The sequence below is a fragment of the Cervus elaphus genome, chromosome 5 (assembly GCF_910594005.1).
Source record: "Cervus elaphus chromosome 5, mCerEla1.1, whole genome shotgun sequence".
Classification (NCBI taxonomy): Eukaryota; Metazoa; Chordata; class Mammalia; order Artiodactyla; family Cervidae; genus Cervus; species Cervus elaphus.
In genome coordinates, this window is record NC_057819.1 from 93278508 (window position 1) to 93303617 (window position 25110).

The 25110-nt window shown below is 48.6% G+C and overlaps 1 protein-coding gene across 11 annotated transcripts in view; it reads right to left on the minus strand.

The window, feature by feature from the left end:
* Positions 1 to 19117, minus strand: part of MYO18A (myosin XVIIIA) — a 102053-nt gene extending 82936 nt beyond the window's left edge. For 6 of the 11 annotated variants that reach the window (XM_043903243.1, XM_043903241.1, XM_043903240.1 and 3 more), the window contains exons 1-2: positions 18980 to 19117; positions 4941 to 6021 (exon numbers count right to left, since the gene is read on the minus strand). In XM_043903243.1, coding sequence (XP_043759178.1) covers positions 4941 to 5939 — 999 coding nt within the window. In that variant the 5' untranslated portion in view covers positions 5940 to 6021; positions 18980 to 19117. The remainder of the gene's footprint in view (positions 1 to 4940; positions 6022 to 18979) is intronic. The other 5 variants (XM_043903254.1, XM_043903252.1, XM_043903253.1 and 2 more) reach the window with 2 other exon arrangements.
* Between the last annotated feature and the right edge of the window lie 5993 nt (positions 19118 to 25110).

Consider the following 25110-nt stretch of genomic DNA (forward strand, 5'->3'; position numbering starts at 1 on the left):
TAAGTAAACTAAAGCTCACCAAAGCTTGGTAACTTTAGGAAAATGCAAATACAGGTCTTTCTGGCTACAAAGTCCATGCTCTTTACACTATAAATGCTATCTTCCAGATTCTCCTGAGTGTGGAGGGGGTTTTAGATGGACACGATGACCTCTTTAGGAAACTTACAGCCCTACAGCCTTTGAGTACAAACCCCAAGTTCCAACAGAAGAGACTGGACTACAGATCTCAGGCAAATGTCCGACAGCTTGAGAGGGTTCAGGAAACCAGCCTTGGACGGGAAGGAGCGATACACCTTCCTTTAAGCACCCACTTCTCCCCTCCTACCACATCCTTGAAAGCTCAGGGGAACAGTGCTTTTAGGTACGGCTCCCGTGCAGGCCAGCTCCCCTGGCTCTTGGTGGCAGGGGGACAAACACATTGGCCAGGGTTTAGCCAGGTGGGCTTTTCTGAGCTCAGCAGAAACACCCTCCATTCTCAGACACCATATTTGCCCCCCATGAAGACCCAGTGAGAATACAAACAGAAAGGACCGGCTCTCCCCTCTCTCAAGTCCTAGTCCCTAACAGGTTCCTGCCCCTTCTTAAAGAGTATTGACTTGCCCACACAGACTCACGGACCTGCAGGAAGGAATTCTGAACCAACTAGGGTTTTTAAGATCCTCATCATTACCAATACCTCCTCCAATTTCACCAACTCAAGGATCTCTTTGCCTTTAGAAAATTTGAGTAACTGATCCCCAAACAGATGTCCTAAAACATTTTCCCTGAGGAGCTGAAGAAAGGACTTAGCCTCTTCCCTTAAATCTGGCATCACACTTGACCCCTCCTTTCTTCCTTCTCCCACACAAGCCAATCAACAAGACTACAGGGCACCCGTAAGTTCATAACAGCACTATTTACAATAGCCAAGACAAGGAAGCAACCTAAATGTCCATGGACAGATGAATTGATAAAGAAAATGTGATATATGTATATATATATTTACATTCATACACACATACATACACACACATAATGGAATACTACTCAGCTATAAAAAAGAATGAAATAACGCCATTTGCAGCAACATGGATAAACATAGAAATTATCATACCAAGGGAAGTAAGTCAGAGAAAGACAAATATCATCCTAGGATATCACTTAAATGTGGAGTCTAAACATTTGATATAAGTAAGCTTATTTACAGAAGAGAAACAGACTCACAGACATAGAAAACAAACATAATTACCAAAGGAGAAAGCGGGAGGTGGAACAGACGCATTAGGAGCTTGGGATTAACAAATATAAATACAAATAAAACAGATAAGCAATAAGGTCCTACTGTATAGCACAAGGAACTATATTCAGTGTCCTGTAATGAACTATAGTGGAAAAGAATCTGAAAAAAATATATATATACACACACACACATAACTGAATCACTTTGCTGAACACCAAAAATTAACACAACATTGTATATCAGTTATAATTTTTAAAAATTTTTTAGGGACTTCCCTGGTAGTCCAGTGGCTAAGACTCTGTGCTCCCAATGCAGGGGGCCAGGGTTCAATCCCTGGTCAGGGAACTTGATCCCACATGCTGCAGCTAAGGCCGGGAACAGCCAAATAAATAAATAAAATAAATAAATATATTTAAAAAAAAATTTTTTTTAAATAAAAATAAATAAAAAAGACAACAGAGCCTACTTCAGTTGCTCCTGTCAGATATGTCTCTCCATCTGCACTGCTTCTACCCGAATTCAGGCCTCCGTCCACCTTATTGAGATACTACAGCTCCCTCACTAGTCTCCCCACAGCTATCCTTGCAAGAGCTGAAAGCATTCTCCATAAGCAGCCAGAGAGGTTTTCAAAACCTGTTCCCATACTCCCTAATTAAATCGCTTCACTGCCTTTAGGTTAAAGTTCGCATTCCCTAGATGACTCACAAGGGCCTTGGTGACCTGCTTCCTGCTTGCCTCTCCTGCTGCTCCTCTCAATCCTGTCCCCACACAATCCCCCAGCCTTATTCCCCAAATGTGTCATTCTCTCCAGTCTCCAGACCTTGACATGTGTCTTACGGCCTTCCTCTTCCTCCCCTTGTCTCCCCTCCACTCATCTCCCTCCCAGATATCGGTTCTCCCTCATTCCTTCCCAAGGCTGCACTAGAAGCCCCTCTTCTGTGCTCCCCAGGACCATGTCCTGGCCTCCGTCATTGGGCTTCTCAAATGGCACTGTCTTTGCCTGCTGCTTGAGCATCTCTCCCACCAGACTGTGAGTTCCTTGGGGCTGGGGTTATATGCTATTCAGTGCTGGACTCCAGCACACAGGAAGTGCTCAACAAATGTCTGTTTCATAGGCAGGTGAGTGGAAGAAAAGACACAGAAGAGCTGCTTCTCCCGGGCCAGCTAAGTGATTCCTATGAGGTCCCAAGTCTATCCTACTGCTGAAGCTCACCCCTGCTCCCAGTGGAACCCTGTCGAGCAGCCACAGGGATACACGAAGGAGGTGTGAACCGAGCATTCTGGACACACACCGTGTGAGAAGGAAACCCATGGGGCTGTGTCTCCCTGGGGCCCTCTGAAGAGGTTGCGGAGAAAAGGCCCCATGGCCCCCATCTGTGTGCCGAGAAGGAACAGATGGCTAGCCAGCTCCCTCAGAGCTCCCTGGGGACAGGCGACATGTGGACACAGTTGATGGACAGCCTGATGGGCATGGTGGCCGCCAGGAGCTGTCCCTGTGGGGCTGAAGTTGTCAGGGTTCCCCGCCCAAGAGCCTGGAGGAGGCGGGAAGACTCTTTTCTTGGCATGGAACTGGGATTAGAATCGCTGCCAAGAAAAGGAGCAGGAGTAGGAGTGGGAGGAAGAGGAGGAGATAAAGGATGAGACTCCCAGAAGAGGCTGCAACACTCCTCCACCAGCCCCGGGGGACCATCCCAGGACACTGGAATGCTGGGCTCACTCTGCTCCTCTCTGCTGTGGCCCGAGTCCCCACCACCTACCCAGGTAGGAAAAGATACAGGGGTTTCTCTGAACCTGTCAGAAGGCTCTAGGCGACTCCTGACGATGGGGCTTTCTACTACCTCCCCTGCCCGATCCCCCAGGTGGAGGGAGACGTCCTCTGGGCATCAGCTGGGTTTGCCCCACAGGGGCAAGAGCAAGCTGGCCTTTCAGGGGTACCTGCTGTACTGCAGGATCCCCCAGGGCCTCGACAGCTGAGCCACCCAATTCCCCAGGGAGGAGGCAGCAGCAGCTAGCTGGGAAGGGAGAGCGGCGGGGAAATGTGAGATGCCAGGACAATCCATGTGCTATAAGGACAAAACTGAACAGCATCTGGGATGCCAGGCCCAGGGCCCCTCAGAGGCCTGTGCTGTGGTTCAGCAGGGAGCTGGCAACAATCTCCCAGAGGGGATTCATTCTTAAAGAGGAAGAAAATTCCATCTGTTAAAAGCAATGTTACCCTTGTAGAAAGCAGAGAGACCCATGGTATGATCATGGTATGATCTCTGGCTCTGAAATAAAGACTACTTCCTCTAGGCTGTGGTTCCCTGAGTTCAGTCTAGTCTGTTGGCTAACACATAGTGGGTGCTTGATGGGTGTTTCTGGAATGAGTTCCAGTCCTCCCCTGGATTCCATGACAGGCTCCCTCCCAACTCACGACCCTTTCCTGACTAGCAGAGCATCCTGACCCCACCAGCCCCAGGGTAGAGGAAGGTCAGGGACCTGACCCCAGCGCTTCCTGCCAGAGCCTAACCCTGCTGCTCTCAGGCCCTCCAGGCCCGAGGTGCTGCCAGACTGAACAGCCAGTGGAGCGTCCACTTCCCCTCCCTGGGAGAAAGCTAGGACAGGGACTCTGCCTGCTTCCTTAGCATTTCCTCCCACTTTTGACTTTGACACATCTGGCCAGTCACTTAGTGCTGAAAGGTCCCAGCCAGGCTATGCAGTGGTCAGGCTGCAGGGACCAGATCCAGACAATCCTAAAACCCAAAGGCAGGAGAAAGGGAGGGCTAGAGCCAACTTATCCCTCATGGATTGTCTCTAGGCAGAACATTCCAAACTGATATGTAGCCACCCTATCATAAGTCCCCTGGGGTTAGAGATATCCATTCCGCTAGAGACCTGCTCACGCATCTAATCTCAGTGTCTTCTGCTCCTATGTCACCCCTTCTGTGGCCGTTTTGTGTGGGCTGGATACGAGTTGAGATCTCAGGGACAGTCAGGTCATACTATCTCTGTAGGCTAGATCCCTGTTGCCTTTCCAGGGCTGTGCTTTTTCTTCTTCCAGGAGATAATAAAGACTGTTGGAGCCCAAGTGATCTTTATAAATCAGATCCAGTCACTCCCCTGCTGAAAATCCTACAATGGTACCATTTCACTGGACTAAAATCTAAACTCCTACCATTATTTACAAGGTCCTCCAAGATCTGGCCCCTGCTTATCTCTGCAACCTTACCTGGTGTTCAGCTCCTCAGTTGCTCAGGGGTAAAAGGAGGCCTGCAGTCACCTCCCCAAGAGCTACTACTAAAGCAGCCACACATTACAGACGTCCCATGTGAGACCTGATTTAAAATAATTTATCTTTTTTTCACCTCCACTCCATAAAAAATGGAAATCCTTTATTTTAGTCCACATACCAGTCTGGACTAGCAGTAGTCCAGAGTGTCTCTCATAGCTGGAAGTGGCACATGTTAGCTTTCTCAATGCCTCAATTTAGGGCTCAGGACATACAAGCCCACTCAGGTATCATACAGTCTGTATTGCAGTATATCACATCTGCTGGGGTCACTTCTCCCCACAGGCCAGATAAGTTGTCCCGGAGCACAAGGAAGGGACCGCATCATCCCTCACACTTGCTAGGCTCTGATGATAGCTATCGGGTACCCCAACCACCCTCCCAGGTACAAATGTCAGGGAGGCCAACACACCCAGTCCCCTCTCACCCCTGGCTGCCCAGGCAAACACTCACATGGGCCGGCTCCCTGCGGAGTCCCTCCACGCTCTGCAGCCAGCTCTGGCTGAGTTCGCTGAGCTCTGGGATAGGCTGCACCTTGAGCCGCACGCTGTCCCCAGACTGCCGGATCATCTCCACAATCTCATCCCTGGACTTGTTCTCCACCTTGAGTCCATTGATCTCCACCAGGCGGTCACCGGGCACCAGCCCCAGGGCCAGGTCCTTGGTGCCCGCACCGGGCTCCGCAAAGTGAACCACCCGCCGGTAGACCTGGCCTTCGGGCCCCCGATCAAGCATGGTGGTGCGCCGCAGGGAGAAGCCGAAGTCCCCAGTGGGCCTTCGCAGCAGTTCTAGTTCCCGGAGGGCAGGGGGTGGCGGGGGCAGCACCGGGGGCAAACGCAGGTCAGCCGGAAACCTCTTGGTCACCAGCTCCGGGGCTCGGGACCGAGGTCCTGATCGAGGGATGCCAGGGCCGGGATGCTGCGTCAGCTGTCCCTCCAGGGTCCTCACCTCTACCTGCGGAGATGGGGCGGCAGAGTGCTCCGAGGGGGTGGAGGTTTCCGACGTGCTCTCGTCCCGACTGCGCTGGGAGAAGGAGAAGCGCTTGGCGATCATCTGCGAGTTCTGCTTGGCCAGGGAGCCGAACTTGGCCGCCCGCTGCAGCACCGAACCCCGCCCGCCGCCTTCCTCGCCCTTGAGGTCGTCGCTGGAGCTGGCTGTGCTCAGGTGGCCCGAGTCCAGGACGACGCTGCCCCTGTTGCTGTCCGAATCGATGTCTGTCAGGTGCAGGTCCGAGCCGCTGGCCACCTTGATGGGGATGGGGTTGGAGATCTCCAGGCGCGTCCTGGAGTCGCGCTTGGAGGAGCGGTTAAGGTTGAAGAAGCCGCGACGCAGGCTCATCTCTTCCAGGCTCCGCAGCTCCGCCGCCGACATCCGCTCCTTCTTCTCCTTCTTTTCCTTCTTCTCCTTCCGCCCGCCATCTTTGTCCTTGTCTTTCTTCATGAGGTTAAACATGGTGGGGGCGCTGTTTCCAGGGGTGGCACCCCCAGAGGATTACAGGTGCTTAGTACAGGGCCTTTGTGCCCCGCCCTTGCTGCTGCAGACGGAAACAGAGAGAGGTTATTCCAGCAGAGCCCAGATGTGGCCAACCAGTGAGCACAACTGCCCCTCACTGAGGGCCAGCTACGTGCCAGAGGCGCTGTCTCACCCAATACTGTCTCGAGGTGACCCTCATAACACTGCTATGGGTGTTTTTGCTGTTGTTGTTCAGTCACTAGGTCATACCCAACTCTTTGCGATCCCATGGACTGCAGCACACCAGGCTTCCGTGTCCTTCACTATCTCTCTGAGTTTGCTCCAACTCATGTCCATGGAGTTGGTGATGCCATGGCTAGGTCTATCGTTACTCCCATTTTACAAATAAGGAAACGAGATAAGTTTGTAGAAGACCAGACTCCAAAGTCTATCATTTCCTGTAATCCCTGATAGACCCACGCTTAGGTGTACACAGCGGTGGCATCTGGGAGCTCTAACCTCCTGGTTAAGAGGATGCTGTTGGGGCTTCCCTGGTGGCTCAGTGGTAAAGAATCTGCCTGCCAATGTAGGAGACACAGGCTCAATCCCTGATCCAGGAAGATCCCACATGCCACGTGGAGCAACTTAGCCCATGCACCACAACTGTTGAGCCTGTGCCATAGACCCTGGGAACTGCAGCTCCTGAGCCCATGTTCTGCAACTACTGAAGCCCCGGGGCCCTAGAGCCGGCGCACCCTAAAGCCCGGATCCCCAACAAGAGAAGCCACCACAATGAGAAGCCTGAGCACCACAACTAGAGAGTAAGCCCCCACTCGCCGCAAGTAGATAAAAGCCCATGCAGCAATGAAGACCCAGCATAGCAAAAAATGAGTCAATAAATAAAATTATTTTTTTTAAAAAAGGATGCCATCAAGCCAACCTGGGACCTAACTTAAGATTCAAATACAATAAAAGCAAAACTAAACAAATGGGACCTAATGAAACTTAAAAGCTTTTGCACTACAAAGGAAACTATAAGTAAGGTGAAAAGACAGCCCTCAGATTGGGAGAAAATAATAGCAAATGAAGAAACGGACAAAGGATTAATCTAAAAAATATACAAGCAACTCCTGCAGCTCAATTCCAGAAAAATAAATGACCCAATCAAAAAATGGGCCAAAGAACTAAACAGACATTTCTCCAAAGAAGACATACAGATGGCTAACAAACACATGAAAAGATGCTCAACATCACTCATTATTAGAGAAATGCAAATCAAAACCACAATGAGGTACCATTACACGCCAGTCAGGATGGCTGCTATCCAAAAGTCTACAAGCAATAAATGCTGGAGAGGGTGTGGAGAAAAGGGAACCCTCTTACACTGTTGGTGGGAATGCAAACTAGTACAGCCGCTATGGAAAACAGTGTGGAGATTTCTTAAAAAACTGGAAATAGAACTGCCATATGACCCAGCAATCCCACTTCTGGGCATACACACTGAGGAAACCAGATCTGAAAGAGACACGTGCACCCCAATGTTCATCGCAGCACTGTTTATAATAGCCAGGACATGGAAGCAACCTAGATGCCCATCAGCAGATGAATGGATAAGGAAGCTGTGGTACATATACGCCATGGAATATTACTCAGCCATTAAAAAGAATTCATTTGAACCAGTCCTAATGAGATGGATGAAGCTGGAGCCCATTATACAGAGTGAAGTAAGCCAGAAAGATAAAGAACATTACAGCATACTAACACAAATATATGGAATTTAGAAAGGTGATAACGATAACCCTATATGCAAAACAGAAAAAGAGACACAGAAATACAGAACAGACTTTTGAACTTTGTGGGAGAATGTGAGGGTGGGATATTTCAAAAGAACAGCATGTATACTATCTATGGTGAAACAGATCACCAGCCCAGGTGGGATGCATGAGACAAGTGCTCCGGCCTGGTGCACTGGGAAGACCCAGAGGAATCGGGTGGAGAGGGAGGTGGGAGGGGGGATCGGGATTGGCAATACATGTAAATCCATGGCTGATTCATATCAATGTATGACAAAACCCACTGGAAAAAATAATTTAAAAAAAAAAAAATTAAAAAAAAAAAAAAAAGATTCAAATACAAAGAAACAAGGCAAGTGACCTCTCACAGCCACTGTCCATTAACGCACCAGACGTCACATGCTCCTGGGCTGGTTCCTAAACCTGCTCTCCCTGAAGCAGCAGCCGGAGCCACTGCTGGACAGATCTCAAAGAACCAACACTTATTTAATGACTGCCACTCACCAGGCATAATGCCAGGCCCTTTACACTATCTCATTTGAACCTCACAGCATCCCTGCAAGGCAGGTATCATTATCTCTACTTTGCAAATGAGAAAACGGGGCTCCGAAAATTAAGTGTATGTTAGTTGTCACACAGCTAGTAGGTGGCAACTGCAGGATTCAATGGCAAATGTTGTTTTCTTTCTAGGGCCTGGGCGCCCACAGTGAAGCAGGGAGGGAAGTAAGGGGGAAGTTCCAGACTGAACAGAGGACAGACAGCTGCAAGGTGGGGGTGGGGTGGGGTCTGCTGGATAAACAGGATCCTGAAAAACTCACATCCTTTTCCCCAGACCGACACCTAAATATAGCCTTGGGAAGTAAGTTGCGGCAGCCGGAGAGAAAAACCTAGCTCCAGAGCTGTAGTGTTTATGGTACCAACCTCCTCCCATCCCCAAGCACACCCACCTGGGGACAGGACCAGAGAAAAACCTGGTGGGGGTGGAGTTGAGAGAGCTTTCCTTGTTCTAACCAGCAGAGAGCAAGAAGTAGGCCATACCACCTAATTAGAAATTAAATGTAATTTTTTCTCTCTCCGTGAAAGCTTCCTGCTCTGAGTTCTAGACCCAAGACCTTACAAGCTTACTCTCTGTAGCAGTGAGCTCTGGCCAAGCCCTGGAGAGGCCCTTCCCTTCAGTGTACCCCATCCTCACAACCAAGAGGGCCTTCTGGGCTCCCCATTCTACTGAGAAGGATTCCCAGCCCAGGTACAGTGCCTAGGAAGGCTTCAAGGGCCAGGAATGCCCAAGGGCCCAGGGGTGCTGGTTGACTGTTTCTGCTCCACCCAGCGCCCTGACCCATGTGGCTCCTGAGAGATCATCGTATCTTTTCTAGAGCAGCACTGTCCATGAGAAATATAATTCAAGTCATATATGGAGTTGTAAATTTTCTAGCAGCCACATTAAAAAAAAAAGGTAAAAGGAAATGGGTAAAATTAACAATGCACTTTATTTACTGTAAATATATCCAAAATATTGACATCTCAACATGTTATTTATATAAAAATATTGAGATATTTTACATTCTCTTTTCCATATTAAGTCTTCAAAATCCAGTGTGTGTTTAGCATTTAGAGCATGTCTCAATTCAGACAAACCACATTTCAAATACAGTAAGTCACCCTACATGTGAACAAATTCTGTTTCAAGAGCATGTTTGTAAGTCCAATTTGTTTGTAAGTCCAATTTGTTCACAAGTCCAACAAAGTTAGCCTAGGTACCCAACTAACGCAATTGGCTATATAGTACTATATTGTAATAGGTTTATAACACTTTCCATATAAATAATATGTAGATTAAAAAAACACAAAAAATAAAGAAAACATGTTTACTCTTACAGTACTGAACCTTGAAAAGTATAGTAGTACAATACAACCATCAGCTGGCACATAGGGGCTGGAACATACATTTGTGTCTTTGAAAGTTTGCAACGTGAAGGTTCTTAAGTAAGGGACTTACTGTATTTGACAGCCCTGTGTGGTTTGTGGCTATCAGATTGGGCAGCACAAGCCTAGAGAATTCTTCTGTTGTACAGCATATCCAAAGAGGTGGGAAATCTGGCCATCAGCTCCCTGTGGACCTAGCAGGTACCCTTCTCCCCCTCTGACCTCAGTTTCTACCTGACAAAATGAAGTTCCCTTTCTTTAGTTCTTACTGCTCCATGCATAGTACCTGGGGGTGGGAAGCCAGGAAATCTAAGGGCCCAAGAAGTACAAACCCAGGAACAGCCTTGGCCAGCAGCTGCACCTGGACTGAGATAGGGTGGCGGAGTGCCTGGATCAGGCACTGTCTCTTCAAGGCTCTATTTCAACATAGCGAGTCTCCCTCTCCTCCTGAATGCTGATGGGGGTGTGGACAGACCTACCATATATTAGGATGAAGGATTTCTGGCTAATCACTGCCCATCTTACCTCTCACCCATCACTACCTGCATGCTCTTAAAAGGCTAACTTAGAAGATGGTTCCAGAGGGACGTACGGGGGAAATGGGGAAAGAAACCCACCTTGGGGACTTGGAGGGAACAAACCAGTATCTCAGCCCCAGTTCAACCACAGAGAACCCAGCTGCCTCCAATGCTGTCCCACCAAGACACCTTTTATGGTCTCCAGTTCTCACTCTGCAGTCCTTACCCAATCCTGGCTCTTTACTGGGGGCTAGGTATCTGAGCAGTATCAACAGAAAACAGCCCCCAGAATTCTAGAATCTCTGGGCTGTCTCGGCAAAAGCTTGTCCCTCACTGTCATTGCAACCGGCAGAAACCGCAGACGGTCACAGCACAGCACAGGGGGACAGTGCTGGCAGGAAATGTTAGAAGATCTGGTATCTAGGCCTGGATCTGCCAACAAATCACTGGGGGACCTTGAACCTGTCACTTTGCTCAAGGTTGGACGACATGATCTAGGTCTCTTCTAGCTCTAAAATTCCAAATATCTAAGTCTCCTGTGGACACAGGTTATTTATTAACTTTCTGCCAAAGTCACCGCTCTCTCATCCCAATCCTTGGGGCCTCTGGAGACTAGATTCATTTCAGCCCTTCTCTCATCACCCCCTGTCCTGCCACTGTTATCTGCACAGCTCACAAGATCCCCCCTCCCCACTGTTGTCCCTCCAATCGCCAGGCCTGGCTGTGGCCTGGGTTCTCTCCTGTGCCCCACGTTTAGAGCTCCTGGCAGTGTCCCCCTCCAGGGTCAGACCTGCAATACAGCTGCAGCTAATCCTTTATGTCTCAGAGCCTAGTTTGCCAGAGACCTGGGTTCTGTCAACTTCCTATAGACCTTGGACTTCGCTATAACTCCTGTCCTCAAGTTCAAAGTCTCTAGTTGCAATGATATCATTACCTCCCCACTCGTTTCAGGCTGCAGTTTCTACCTACTTCCCCTTCATCTCTCACTCCCTCCAGTGAAGATAACTTTTTTTGATCCACTTCTCTGCTTTTCACCCCTCACCCTACTCCAGGAGGTCTTTCCTAATTTTAAGTGGAGGAAAGGTATGTATGAAAATTAGGATATGTACCTGAATCATCTTGACCCTGTGTGTGTATGTGTGTGCTCAGTCGCTCAGCCATGTCTGCCTCTTTGTGACCCCATGGACTTAGCCCGCCAGGCTCCTCTGTCCATGAGATTTCTCAGGCAAGAATAATGGAGTGGGTTGCCATTTCCTCCTCAGGGAATCTTCCCAGCCTAGGGATCAAACCCATGTCTCCTGCATTGGCAGGCAGCTTGTTTACCACTGTACCATCTGGGAAGTTCTCCATGTTGACCCTACTATCCCCCAAATCTAAGCAAAATACCATTGACTCAATCAACTCAGCTGCTTTATCACATTAAGACATAAAGCATTTTGAAGACAAGGACCATTCAATTCAAATATGCATGTATCGGGCTTCCCTGGTGGTCCGGTGGTAAAGAATCCCCCTGGAAGTGGAAGAGACACCAGTTTGATATTTGATCTGCGAAGATCCACATGCCATGGAGCAACTAAGCCTGTGCTCCACAACTATTGAGCCTGTGCTCCAAAGCCCAAGAGTCACAACTACTGAAGCCCTGCACCCTAAAGCCCATGCTCCACAACAAGAGAAGCCATCTCAATGAGAAGCCTGGGCACCGCAGCTAGAGAGTAGCCCCTGCTTGCCACAACTAGGGAAAGCCCAAGTGCACCAACAAAGACCCAACACAGTCAAAAATAAACGCATAAATAAAACTTAAAAAACAAATATGCATCAATTCAATTTACAGGGTCATGTGATGGAATACTACTTAGCAATAAAAAGGAAACAACTACTGATACACAACAAGGATGAATCTCAAAAACATCTCTTGCTGCTGCTGCTGCTAAGTCACTACAGTCGTGTCTGACTCTGTGCGACCCCATGGACAGCAGCCCACCAGGCTCCTCTGTCCCTGGGATTCTCCATCTCTTAAGTGACTGTAAAAGAAGCCTTGAACTAATGGTTTGGTACTACTTATATGAACTTCTGGTATAGTCAAAGTAACCTATGGTGAAAAAATATCAGAACAGTGGTTACCTCTGGGAAGCAGGGGTGGGTTGGGAGTGGGAATTGCCTGAGAAAGGGCATGAGGGAACTTTTTGGGGTGATGTTCATGTTACATATCTTGATAAGGACTAGGGTTAACAGATGTAACAGTTATCAAGGAAGACTGGTGCTGCTATTTCTTCATTGGAAGAAACACTCAAAAGGCAAAAAGAATTGTAAACAAATACTGAACTCTATGATATGTATGCTAATGTTTTGGGGGCAAGGTATATTTAGTGTCTGTTATTTACTTTGAGATGCATAAAAAATGTAAGATGGAGGAATTCCCTGGTGACCCAGTAGCTAGGACTCAGCACTTTTACTGCAATGACCCAGGTTCAATTCCTAGTCAGGGAACTAAGATCCCACAAGCCATACAGTGTGGGGAAAAAGAAAAAAAAAAGATGGCTTAGGGTTGTATCAAAGGATAAAGATGTGGTAAACAGAATAGTAAAGTGTTCATTGTGGTTTCCCAGGTGGCTCCATGGTAAAGAATCCACCTGCCAATGCAGGAGACAAAGGAGACTCGGGTTCAGTCCCTGGGTCAGGAAGATCCCCTGAAGGAGGCATGGCAACCCACTCCACTATTCTTGCCTGGAGAATCCCATGAACAGAGGAGCCTGGCGGGCTACAGTCCATGGGGTTGCAAAGAGTCAGACATGACTGAGCACACACACAGACAAAATGTTCATTGTAGAATCTAGAAGGTACTGTAAAACTCTAACTTTTTAAAATGCTTGCAGAGCTTTGTGATAAAATGTTGGGGAAATATATATATTTATCAAGCACCTTACCAAATGCAGGGAATATAAATAAAATTCATGATAGAGTTTAGGCTTCAGGTATCAGGTAACAAAGCTGAGAACAAATTTGAGTTAATATCGATGCAATCTTGGGCAAGTCACTTAAGGCAATGACTTAAGTCATTTTTTTTTTTAATGGAGATAACAGTACCTGCCATTTAAGGCATGGGAATTAAATGAAATACATATATATACCTTTCATAAAACGCCTAGCCCAGACAAAGCCCTCAAAAATGGTACCCAACAGTAGCAGGGCAGAGCCTTGCCATCTAAATGGGATGGTAGAGAGGGTGATAAAGTATGCAAAAGACTGTCAGCACAAGTACAACAAAGTAAGTCTAGACACAGAATCTTTTTTTTATTTGACTGTGCTGTGAGGCACACAGGATCATAGTTCTCCGACCAGGGATCGAACCTGTGCCCCCTGCTTTGGAAGCTCAGAGTCTTGACCACAAAAATGCCAGGGAAGTCCCTAGACAAACAATCTTAATGCTGGACAGGACCTTTGTGTATGGAAAGTAAAGCCCAAAGAAGTGAGGGAAATCCAGTGAGAACAGGGCCAAGCTGGATCACACTGGCTCAAGTCCAGAGGCCCCATAAAACTATTGCCAAGATAAGGACAAACAATTCATAGTTGCAGAAATATAAATGGCCAACAAACACGAACACGTATTCAGCCTCAATAATAATCACAGATGTGTGAAATAAAACAGAGATATACTGTGTTCACTTAGCAATTTAGTAAAAAGTACCAAGATTAATAACATCAATCAGAGGATGAGCAGGGTGTCTCATACATGTTGATGAGAATATAAATTGATATAAGAAGGGCAGGTTTGTGGTATCTATGAAAATATTTGAAGATATATATTCTTTGACAGGGCAATTCCATTTATAGGACATCTATAGATATATTCACACAATAAATGGGGTTAATCTTTGCAGCATTGTTTGTAATAGCAAAATTCTATCTCTCTAAATATCCATCACTAGGGTAATAGCTATAATTATAGAACTAGACAGTTATTTAAAAGAATGAAAAAAAAAAAAATGAGGTAGATTTGTATCTACTGACCTGGAAAGATTCTATACTCTATTGTTTAATGAAAAAAGAAAGCTTCCAGATAGTATATAATTTTTACTAAGAACTTTTAAGCTATGTATATGGGTACATGTATATACATGTGTATTATGTATAGTATTTCCACATGTATAGAAAAATGTATACTCTAGGAAAGAGACAAAGATTTTGAAAGAATCAAAGGCGACTTCTGTGTTTTGTCCATATTGTTTTAATTATTGACAGTGAGAATATTTAGCTGGTAGGGGTACGTGTGTGTGTGCCTGCATGTGTTCACTTAAGCCTAGGGCCTTTAGATAGTGGGATTATGTATAATTTTTCTTCTTCATGCCCTTTATTTCCCACAGAAAGAAAATTTATATAAAATTCCGTTTATATAAAATATGAGTATTAAACTATAAATACATAATATATAAAATATTCATGACAAGGTTTAAAAAAAAATAGCCTGGAAAGATCCATTATACAAATATATCCGTGATTTTCTCTGTGGAGTAGTGGCAAAGAGGGGTAACACTTGTAGACTTGCTACAGATCAAACCTTTTTTTAGCGTGTTACTTTTGTGATTTTAAAGTTCAAAAGAGAAAAAAGGAAGGTTTGACAAAGTAGTAAGCAATCCATTTAGCGTTACCGCTGTAAACGGGTTTGCAAGGGCAAGTTCAAAGCTTGCTTTCTCATGCTTTGAAAAAAGTGACTTGAGGGACTTGGTTAAAATAGATCTCATTGGTGTCTTGTGGCTTTAAGTCGGGGACAGATTTAAATGGGTCACCCTGCAGCTGGCAAAGCAGAAACCCCAGGAAATGGAAACTATAACGTTAGAATCCCAAGACAGGGCGCCCAGACTTGGCTCCTGTGGGTGGATACTTAAAACGGTCAGTCCCCCCATTTTCACCCCCCGACTGCACTCATAAATAAATACAAAGGAAATACTTTCCCAAGAGAGCCGGCCTCTCTCGCTGGGCCTCTGACCTCCCTGAGCGGCCGTTTCCTACGGCCCCGAGGCCTCGATGGGGGCGCTGACCGGCTCACCCGCCCGCACCGAGCAATCGCACGAGTGGCCCAGGGTGGGGGGCTCCCCCGGCACCTGGCGGGGCCCCCGGGACAGTGCAGGGTGACGCCTGTCGCCGCCGCGGAGCTTCTTCCGGGCGGTGCTGCTGAGCCCCGCTGCGCCCCGTGACTCACGGCCGGGTCACACGGAGCTTATCTGGCTCCAGGTGTGCTCGCTCACTCCGTCTGCACGCTTCTCACATGACATCAGCCGGGCCCGCCCGCCCGCTCCCCGCCCAGCCCGCCGCCGCGCGGGGAACCTCGACCCTGGCACCTCCAGGCGGCCCGGTCCGGGGCAGCCGCGGCCCCGCGACGCCTCCGCAGCGATACCGTCTCCCCTGGAACGCAACCATCCCGCGGGTCCCGGGAGAAACGATGCCAGCAGCCCCGCCAGGTCCCCCGCGGCTCTTCCAGGAACGCCTCCTCGGCCCCATGCGGGGCCTGCCGCAGCCCGCAGGGCACCAACCTCAGCTGACATCCCCACACCCCACCTCCGGGTGACCTTGAACCAGTCCCGTCCTCTCTCTAGACCTCAGCTAGTCCAACTCCAAAATCTCCAGGGGCCTGAGACTTCAGACGTGGCCTTTGCCGAAGAGGTATTCCGTTCAATTCGTTCAATTCGAACCACACAGCAGGTTCGAATCCCGCTCTCCCGCTGACTGGCTGTGTGACCGACAGCCCAGTTATCCGACATCTCTGAATACTAGAGAATAACAAAAACAATTCCTTGTGAGTGACTCTAAAGTACTTGGCTGAGAGAAAGGGCCCTGGGCCCTATAAAATCGTCAGTCCACAATTTAAACTGCTGCCTGACTGTAAACTATTTGAAATGTCAAGGGAATGTGTATAATTTACAAGCCACACAATTCCTACCTCAAGAGAAAAGACAGGAAAGTGGGGGTGGGGTGGGGTTTTCAGGTCTGCTCCCCACCCTTCCCAATCCAGCTCCCACCACTGCACCACCTCACCCTCTAATTTAGGCTGCCTCAAAAAATGGTGAAGGGGGGTGGGGTGGGGTGAGGAGGTGCAGTGAGCAGACCTTAAAGAACCCCAGGGCCTGATGCAAAGCAGAACTTAAAAGCTCCATCAAGCCCCCAACCCAAGTCCGGGGAAGCCTGTTAATCATAGCACAGCGTGGGCTGGGCCCTCCCCCATCCCCTCAAATGTTTAAACTACATGGGGCCAGAGCCCCTTGGCTTTACCCGCCACATCCAGGAGAGATCTAGGACAAGGCCTGGGCCCCAGGGCCACCCACGGGACCCTGCTCACTCGATGCTCTGGCTCCAGTCTGTGGTGTCCACTCCAGGTGAGGGAGGTATGGCAGAGGGCTGACCTCTGACTGAGAAAGAGTCAGCAAAGCCCTGCTGCCCTGGAGACCTGTGTGTGACACAGCAAGCCTGGATCAAGGCTTCCTGAGTTCCAGCAGCTCTCTGCTCCACCCAAGCAGGGTGGATTCTCCCTTTCACACAAGCCGCACCCTCCCAGTCCACCTTCAGGTGCCTGCCTCTGGGGGACCCTGGAGTTTTCAGATTCAGCTTTCTGAAGACACAGGCACCCCTCAATGAGCAGCCGCTGCAAACTCAACCAATGAAGGGGGCTCCAGGCAACAGGCTGGAGCTTGAGGGAGCAGGCAGGATTCAGGAAGTGCATATCCACCTGAAGTCTTCTGAAGACAGCCTGGAGCATGAGAGGAAACCCTCGGGCACACACCCTGGCACCTGAGCCAGGCCAAGAGACTATAAACAAACCAGATATTCAGAGCTGCCAGGAGCCAGGTCATCAATTGTTCAAAGCTCAAAGCTCCCACAGGAAGTGACAATCAACATTCCCCCCTCCCTCACCCACCCTGCACTCTCACCTGTGACCCTTCTCATTCCCTTAACCCCCCAACACAATAGTTTCCCCCACCATCTTCCTGGAATTGAGCCCCAGCTTCAATGTTCCTAACCCCAAATGCACAAGCACACCTCCACCCGAGGCTATATATAACCAGTCATGTCCAGCAACCAGGAGGATATTTCCTGGAAAGTCTTCATCACAAAAGGACAGAGGGGAAGCTGAGGAGGTGGCAGGCCACTGACAAAGAGCCAGTGAGGTCTGTCCGGAAGCCAGAGACCTCAGGAGAGTAACTTTCAATATCCCCAAATAGAAAGCAACTTCTGAGCTAAGAGGGTGGAGAACAGGAGGCAAGGTGGAGCCCATTGCCATGACAACAGGATACCAACCTGCCCAAGAAAAGGGCTCCAGACCTGGCAAGCACCTGGAAAGGCAGCTTGACCATCTAGATTCAATGTCTTGCTAAGGTGATCTTGCTCTTAATCACCTGGACGACCTTCCATCCTGACCAGCCTGACTGCAGTGCACACGCGCTCAGCTCATTTAACTCTTTATATGGGGGTTTTACCAGGCCTCCTCAGCCACCAGGCACTCCAAAAGACAAAATGAACCCACATCAATCATTGCCATGGTGAAGCGGGGAGCAAATGCAATTCCATAAGTTGGGGGGGACCATCTGAGGGCAGGAAGACCTTAGGCAGGAGAGCTCTCCCAGGAAGCATCCTCCCAGGCCTCCCTGCACAAACACAAACCGCGAGGACACTGCCAAACACTTGCCCCATTGGCCAAGTGACCAGGCAAAAGGAGCACCACTTCGAAACCCAGCTGGCAGCCTCCCGCATCCTCCCCCTCCCTACTGGCAGCCTCTCCGACTAATCAGCAGGACACACGTGCCTTGCAACAGGGTGACACCCCCACCCCCCACTCCACCCCACCCCCAACAAAGCCCCAATATGCAGTGTGTCCCTGCAGGCCTTGTCCCTGCAGGCCTTATCTCAGCCAGGAACAGCACCCACTCTTTACTAGGCTGGGTACCAGTAGCACCCCCAACAGGGCGGTGCGGGGTAGGGTGGGGATGGGGGTGTGTAGGGGGGGGGGGGTTGCGAACCTTACCACCTCCCCTTCCCATTGGTGAAGCAACTGGCATGACAGGTTCGCAGGGCGGGGCGTCGGGTCAGTCTCTCCCAGAGGCCTGGGGCAGGCGGGCCGACCTTCCCACACGCACCCCACCCCTTGGCAGGGAGAGGCGAGGTGAGCAGCCAGTTGCAGGGGGCAGCCTGCACGCCCTAATCCCCGCAGCCTACGGTTCACCCCCCACCCCCATGTTCTGTCCCAAGGAGAGGGGGCCCAGGCAAGCAGGGTCTCCATTGTTTTGCCAGCTGTCTGGCAGCTGCTCCTTTGAGACGAGCCCGGTGTCGGCCTGGCAATGAAAGGGTTGAAGGCCGCTGGGAGGGATAAAGGGCTCTTCCTCCGAACCTCGGTCCATCGGTCTGTCGAGGGTGGGGGGCCTGGGCCTGGCCTCAAGAATCCCCCTTACACCCCTAGGCTGCAGCCTGCACCCCGCAGCTCGGGGCCACCTGGGCTCCCCCCAGTCCCGAACCCTCCCAAACTGAAGGCCACCCTGCCCGGCCTCCCCGCGCCGCTCAAGCAGGCAAAGGGGCCGGAGCTCGCCCTCCCGCCCCCCTTCCCAGTCGGCCCCGCGTCCCCGGCGCCGAGCTGCGCGGCGCGGCCAGGGACCGGAGCCGGGAGTCCGGGCCGCCGCTTCCAGGGGACAGGAGAGGAGGAGGAGGAGCCGGCGGGCCCCGCCGCCCGCCCGCCTTCCCGGCCCGAGCCCGCCCCGCCGCCCCTCCACCCCCACCCCGGGCCCGGCCGGTCACCGAGCGGTCGCCCCCGCCGCCCAGCACTCACCGGCCGCCGGAGCCCGCCCGGCAGAGAGCAGGAGCGGAGACACGGCATCCAGCGGCCCCGGCCCGGTCCGGGCAGGAGCGCAGCGCGGCGCAGCACAGCACCGCCCCCCGCGGCCGCGCGAGCCGAACCGAAAGGGAGCTCCCTGCTGGCGGCTCCGGGGATAAACGGCCGACCTTCCTGGCAGCGCCTGGGCGCGCCTCCAGAGCGGGCCAGGCGGGCACCGGGCGCTGCCCTGGAGACCTCTGTGAGGGTCCCAGAGGCCCTGCCTGGAGGTTGCTCTGCACCGGGCATCCGAGGCTGCTGGGCGCGCCCAGGGCAGGCAATGGGGTCACGCTGAGTGTATAAAATAGGCCCTGTCCCAGGCGGGTGCCGGTGGACTCTGCTGACGGTGTTCAAGAGGGTGCCTTCCCGGGGCAGTGCTGTCCAGTTGAGTCTTGCGGGTCACATCTCCCCAGAGCAGCTCTGCAGAGGCAGACACAGGATGATGCTGGAGGATGCGGTATGGCCCAGTCCAAAGCAGGGGCTGCCAAGGGGGCACTGGCAGGATGTACCCCCCAGCTTCCTGGTGGGCTGGTTTGAGAGAGGCATGCTTCAGGTGGAGTTGTCTATGGGAGTGAACCAAGACCCAGCGGTGATAACCACAAGTGGCACGCACTCCCTAAAGGAGCCCAACAATACCAAGATTAACAGCTTCAGAAGCTCTTAGGAATGAGGTCTGCCCCTGGGTCCTCATGTCCCGTCAATATCAGGTGAGCTGCTCTACCCCTTGAGAAGGAACGTTAGACTCTCCTGAAGAGGCCAGAAGCACTTAGAGACCAGGTTTCCAAGAAAGGGCTTATGTCTTGAGCTGAGAGAGAGAGGTGGGCGCTTCTACAGGCCGTGTCCACGCTGAAGGGAGGTACCCCAGAATGTGGAAGAAACAGCCGGGTGGTGCAGGAAAAAGGGTGCAGCAGACAAGGGCAGCTGCCTCCGTAAACAGCCCAACCCGGAATTCTCCAGGCAGAGGTGGCCCAACCTGACAGACCAGGGAAGGTTCAAGCGAGGGGATTCAGGAGCTAAGAGGTGAGTATTAGCTGGGAAATCCTGAGGAAGAGACCACACCCAGAATGTGCATCTTGAATAAGGGAATAGCACGTAATCCAAACTTAATTCAACACACTTTTGCTGAGACCCTGCTAAGTGCCGAGGGCAGCACCAGGCACTCTGAGGAACACAGAGATATCAGATTTGGACCCTCTCGCTAGGCAACTCACATGGTGAGGCTGAGGGGTGAACTTTGACTGCAGTTGGATTCACCACGGGCTTCCCAGGTGGCCCTAGTGGTAAAGAACCTGCCTGCCAATGCAGGGAACATGGGTTCGATCCCTGGGTCAGAAAGATCCCTTGGTCAGGAAGATCCCATGGAGGAGGGTGTGGCAACCCACTTCAGTATTCTTGCCTGGAGAATCCCAAAGACAGAGGAGACTGGCAGGCTCCGTCCATGGGTAGCAAAGAGTCAGACATGACTAAAGCGACTTAGCATGCACACAGGATTCACCACACTGTCATCCCTTGGATGATGAGATGATGCTATGATGGATGGCTCGTTTGGCTGAAGGAATGAAAGGAAGCCCCTCTGAGGACATGACACTTCAATGAAACCTGGGAAGCTAGGTAGCACAATGACTATCACACTTGTTTTCTGAGCACGTACTATGTGCTAAACACTATCTCTGTTCCTCACAACAAACATATTAAGAAGACATTATTTTTATAGATAGGGATTGAATGCATGGACTCAAGAGTCAGGTTGCCTGGGATCAAATGTCAGCTCTGTCATGTCTACCTGTATTACTCTGACTTACAAAAACCTCTCTGTGCCTCAATTTTTTTATCTGAAAAAACGGGCTAAAAATGCCTACCTCAAAGTTTAGTTTGAAAATCAAATGAATTTAGTCTTCTCAACAAATGGTGCTAAAACAACTGGACATCCTCCACAAGCAAAAAAAAAAAAAAAAAGAGTCTAGACCCATACCTTACACCCTTCACAAAAATTAAAATGAGTCATAGACCTAAACATATCCACAACACTGTAAAAAGTAGCATAGGAGGAAACCTAGCTGATTTTGAATATGGTGATGATTTTTCATATACAGTACCAAAGGCACAATTTATGAAACAAAGAATTGATGAGAAGAAGAAAGAATTAATAAGAAGCTAGACTTCATTAAAATTAAAATTAAAAACTTCTGCTTCATAAAAGACAATGTCAAGAGAATGAGAAGATAAACCACAGACTGAGAGAAAATACTTGCAAAAGTCATCTGATAAAGAACTGTTATCCAAAATATACAAAGAACTCTTAAAATTCAATAAGAAAACAAATGATCCGATTTAAAAATGTACCCAAAACCTGAATATACACTTCACCAAAGAAGATATACAGATGGCAAGTAAGCATTTGAAAATATGTTCTTCATCACACGTCATGTTGTTGTTCAGTCACTAAGTCTGATTCTTTGCAACCCCATGGACTGCAGCACGCTAGGCTTCCCTGTCCTTAACTATCTCTAGGAGTTTGCTCAAACTCATGTCCATTGAGTCGGTGATGGAATCTAACTACCTCATCCTCTGTCACCCCCTTCTCCACCTGCTCTCAATCTTTCGCAGCATCAAGCACTTTCCCAGTGAGTTGGCTTTTCGCATCAGGTGCCCAAAGTGTTGGAGCTTCGGCTTCTGCATCAGTCCTTTCAATGAATACTCAGGGTTGATTTCCTTTAGGATTGTCTGGTTTGATCTCCTTGCTGTCCAAGGTACTCGTGTCATAGAGGATTGCAAATTAAAACAACAAGATACCATTACACATCTGTTAGAAAGGCCAATAACTGGAACACAGACAACGCCCAATGCTAGAGGGAATGTGGGGCAACAGGAACTCTCATTCATTGCTGATGGGAATGCAAAATGGTACAGCCTCTTTGGAAGACAGTTTGGCAGTTTCTTATAAAGCTAAACACACTCTTTCCATATGACCCAGCAATTGTCCTCCTTGTTCTTTACCTAATGGACTTGAGAACGTATCCATACAGACACTTGCACACGGATGTTTACAACAGCTTTATATATAATTGCCAACACTGAACAAGCAGCCGAGATATCCTTCAGTAGCTGAATGGTTAAACAGAGATACATCCAGATAATGTATTCTTATTCAGAAATAAACTATTAAGCCATGAAAAGACATGGTGGAACATGCATATTATTAAGCAAGAGAAATCAATGTGACAAGGCTATATGATTCCAACTCTGTGGTAAAACTGTGGAGACAATAAATAAAAGATCAGGTGTTGTCAGGGTTGTGATAACGGAGGGATGAATAGGCAGGGCACAGAGGATTTTTAGGGCAGTGAAACTACTCTATTTGATACTACAATGATGGATGCATGTCCTGATACATTTATCCAAACCCACAGAATGTACAATACCGGGAGTGGACCCTAAAGTAGACTATAGACTAAGTGATGATGATGTGCTGTGTAGGTTTATCAGATTTAACAACTGTCCCACTCTGGTGCAGGGTGTTGACAGTGGGGAGGCTGTGTGTGGTGAGGTGAAGAGGGTATTATGGGAACACTGTACTTTGAGCTCAGTTTCGCTATTGCTTTAAAGGGAATTCCCTGGCAGTCTAGTGGTTAGGACACCACACTTCCATTGCAGGGAACATAGGTTCGATCCTGGTAGGGGAACTAAGATCCTACATGGTATGTGGCACAGTCAAAAAAATAAAAAGTAAAATGGCTTTAAAAAATAAAGTTTACCAACTTTTTAAATAATTCAGTGAGTTAATGAGTAAAAAGGGCCCAGCATATAGGAAGCATTCTGTAACATTTAGCTTTATTGTCATAAACTTCCCAACTCTCAGCTAAGGAAATAGCCTACAAGTGGCAGCGTCGGGATTCGGATTGAGGTTCCCAAGGCTCAAAGCCCATGTTTTTTCCCCTATATCATGGCAGTGAATAAACGGAGATATTAACATCTGTTTTATTTATGTGTGTCCACATCAGGGCACTTGGAGCAGTACATGATGTTCCTAAGAGCTCCTCTAGCTTGAATCAGGAACTGATTTCAGAGACCCGGCAAGAACGAAACACCAGGGCAACACCCACAATGACTTTGCCTCAAGCTCACTTGTTTTTAACCTTTCACTTCTCAAAAATCAGAATAACCCCTGCCCCGGCTCTAAGTAAAAGTGGAGCCCCGTCCACCCCTCACAGAAAAACGGCACAGCAGTGTCCACATAAAATAGCTCAGATGACCACAGAAGGGCCGGTTTTTCCAGAAAATTCCTAAGCTCCGGAAGCAATCTGACTTGAGTGGAAAAGCGCCCTGAGCAAGAAGCCCGGTGATAATAAAAATTGATTACAACAATTGAACCCTCACTGTAGGTCAACATCATGCTAACCAGGCTGGAGTTGTCTCATGTAGTGCTCAATCTCACCCTATTACAGAGGTGATGTTCTTTTTTATATTTTTTTAAATTATTTTTTTCACTGGAGTATAATTGCTTTACAGTGTTGTGATAGTTTCTGCCATACAACCACGTGAATCAGCTGTATGCCTACTTATATTCCCTTCCTCTTAAGCCTCCCTCCCATCACCCCCTACACACCCTACCCCACCATCCCACCAGGGAGGTGATGTTCTTATCCCCATTTTGCACATTAGAAACCAGGCTGAGGAAGATGAAATAATTTACCCAAGGCCACCCAGCTAATAAATAGCGGAGCCCAGAATGCTTGCTCTGAATCATGCGACTGGCTGTCTGTGTCCAGGGCAGAATGGAACACTTGGTCTAGCAGCTGTTGGCAAGTTCCTTGGCCTCTCTAAGCCTCAATTGCCTCATCTATAAAATGGGGATAATTATAGTGCCTACCTCATAAGCGTGTAAGGATAAAACAAGCAAATTCATTTAAAGCAATTAGCCCAGTACTTGACAGATCATAAATGGTTAACAGATGTCCACCCTTGTTAATCTCTCTGACTCTCCCCATCTGTAAAGTGGAGGCTGGTAATAACGTGTAAGTCATAGAGGTACTGTGAGGCTTAGGAGAAATAGCAAATGTAGAGCATGTAGATGATACTGTCACGTAGTAAGCTACCACAACATGACCCTCCAGAGAGGACTGCGGGTAGGGAAGTCATTTTTAAAAATATATATACATATATATATACTTAATGTGGACCATATTTTTAAAAAGTCTTTACTGAATTTGTTATAATATTGCTTCTGTTTTATGTTTTGGCTGTGAGACATGTGGGGTCTTAGATCCCCTACCAGGGATTGAACCTATACCCTCAGCACTGGAAGGGGAAGTCTTAACCCCTGGACCACCAGGAAAATCCCTAGGCAAGCTCCTATTTCAAGCCCACAGAATCGCATAGCTGCCTGATAACAAGTAACGTTCAGATGACAATAACGCATATTGAATACTGTTCCTTAAAATGTATTTATTAGCATAAGATCCTTTATTATTTTGCATAGACACTTGGAATGTGGGTGGAGAATGCTCTTTAGGGAACTTGAAGCTAAATTCTTGGAAGAGAGCACCTGCCGAAGGTCAGCCCAAAATAAAGGAGTGTATCTCTGAAATGACACTAAAAAGTTTTATTTGGGAGGACTTCCCTGGTGCTCCACTGGTTAAGAATCCACCTTCCAATGCAGGGGATGGGGGTTCAGTCCCTGTTGGGGAACTAAGATCCCACATTCCCAGGGACAACTAAGCCTGTGCCCCACAACTAGGGAAGCCCGTGCACTGCAATGAAGAGCCTGTGTAGAGAAAAGGAAAAAAAAAGTTTTATTTTGAGAAAGTTCAAACACAGACAAAAGCAAACAAGATAAGACAACAAACCCCTGATTATCCATCACAAAGTTTCAATAGTTATGAACTCATGGAAATCTTATTTCAACTCTACTCTCTCCCATAACCTTAAAACAAATTCCAGGTGTCATTATCACTTCATCTGAAAACATTTTAGTGTATGTGTCTAAAAGATAAGGACTTTTTTTAAAAAAACAAAACCACATACTATTGTCACACTTAAAATTTTTTAACAATAATTCGCTAATATCATCAGATAATCAATGTTCAAAT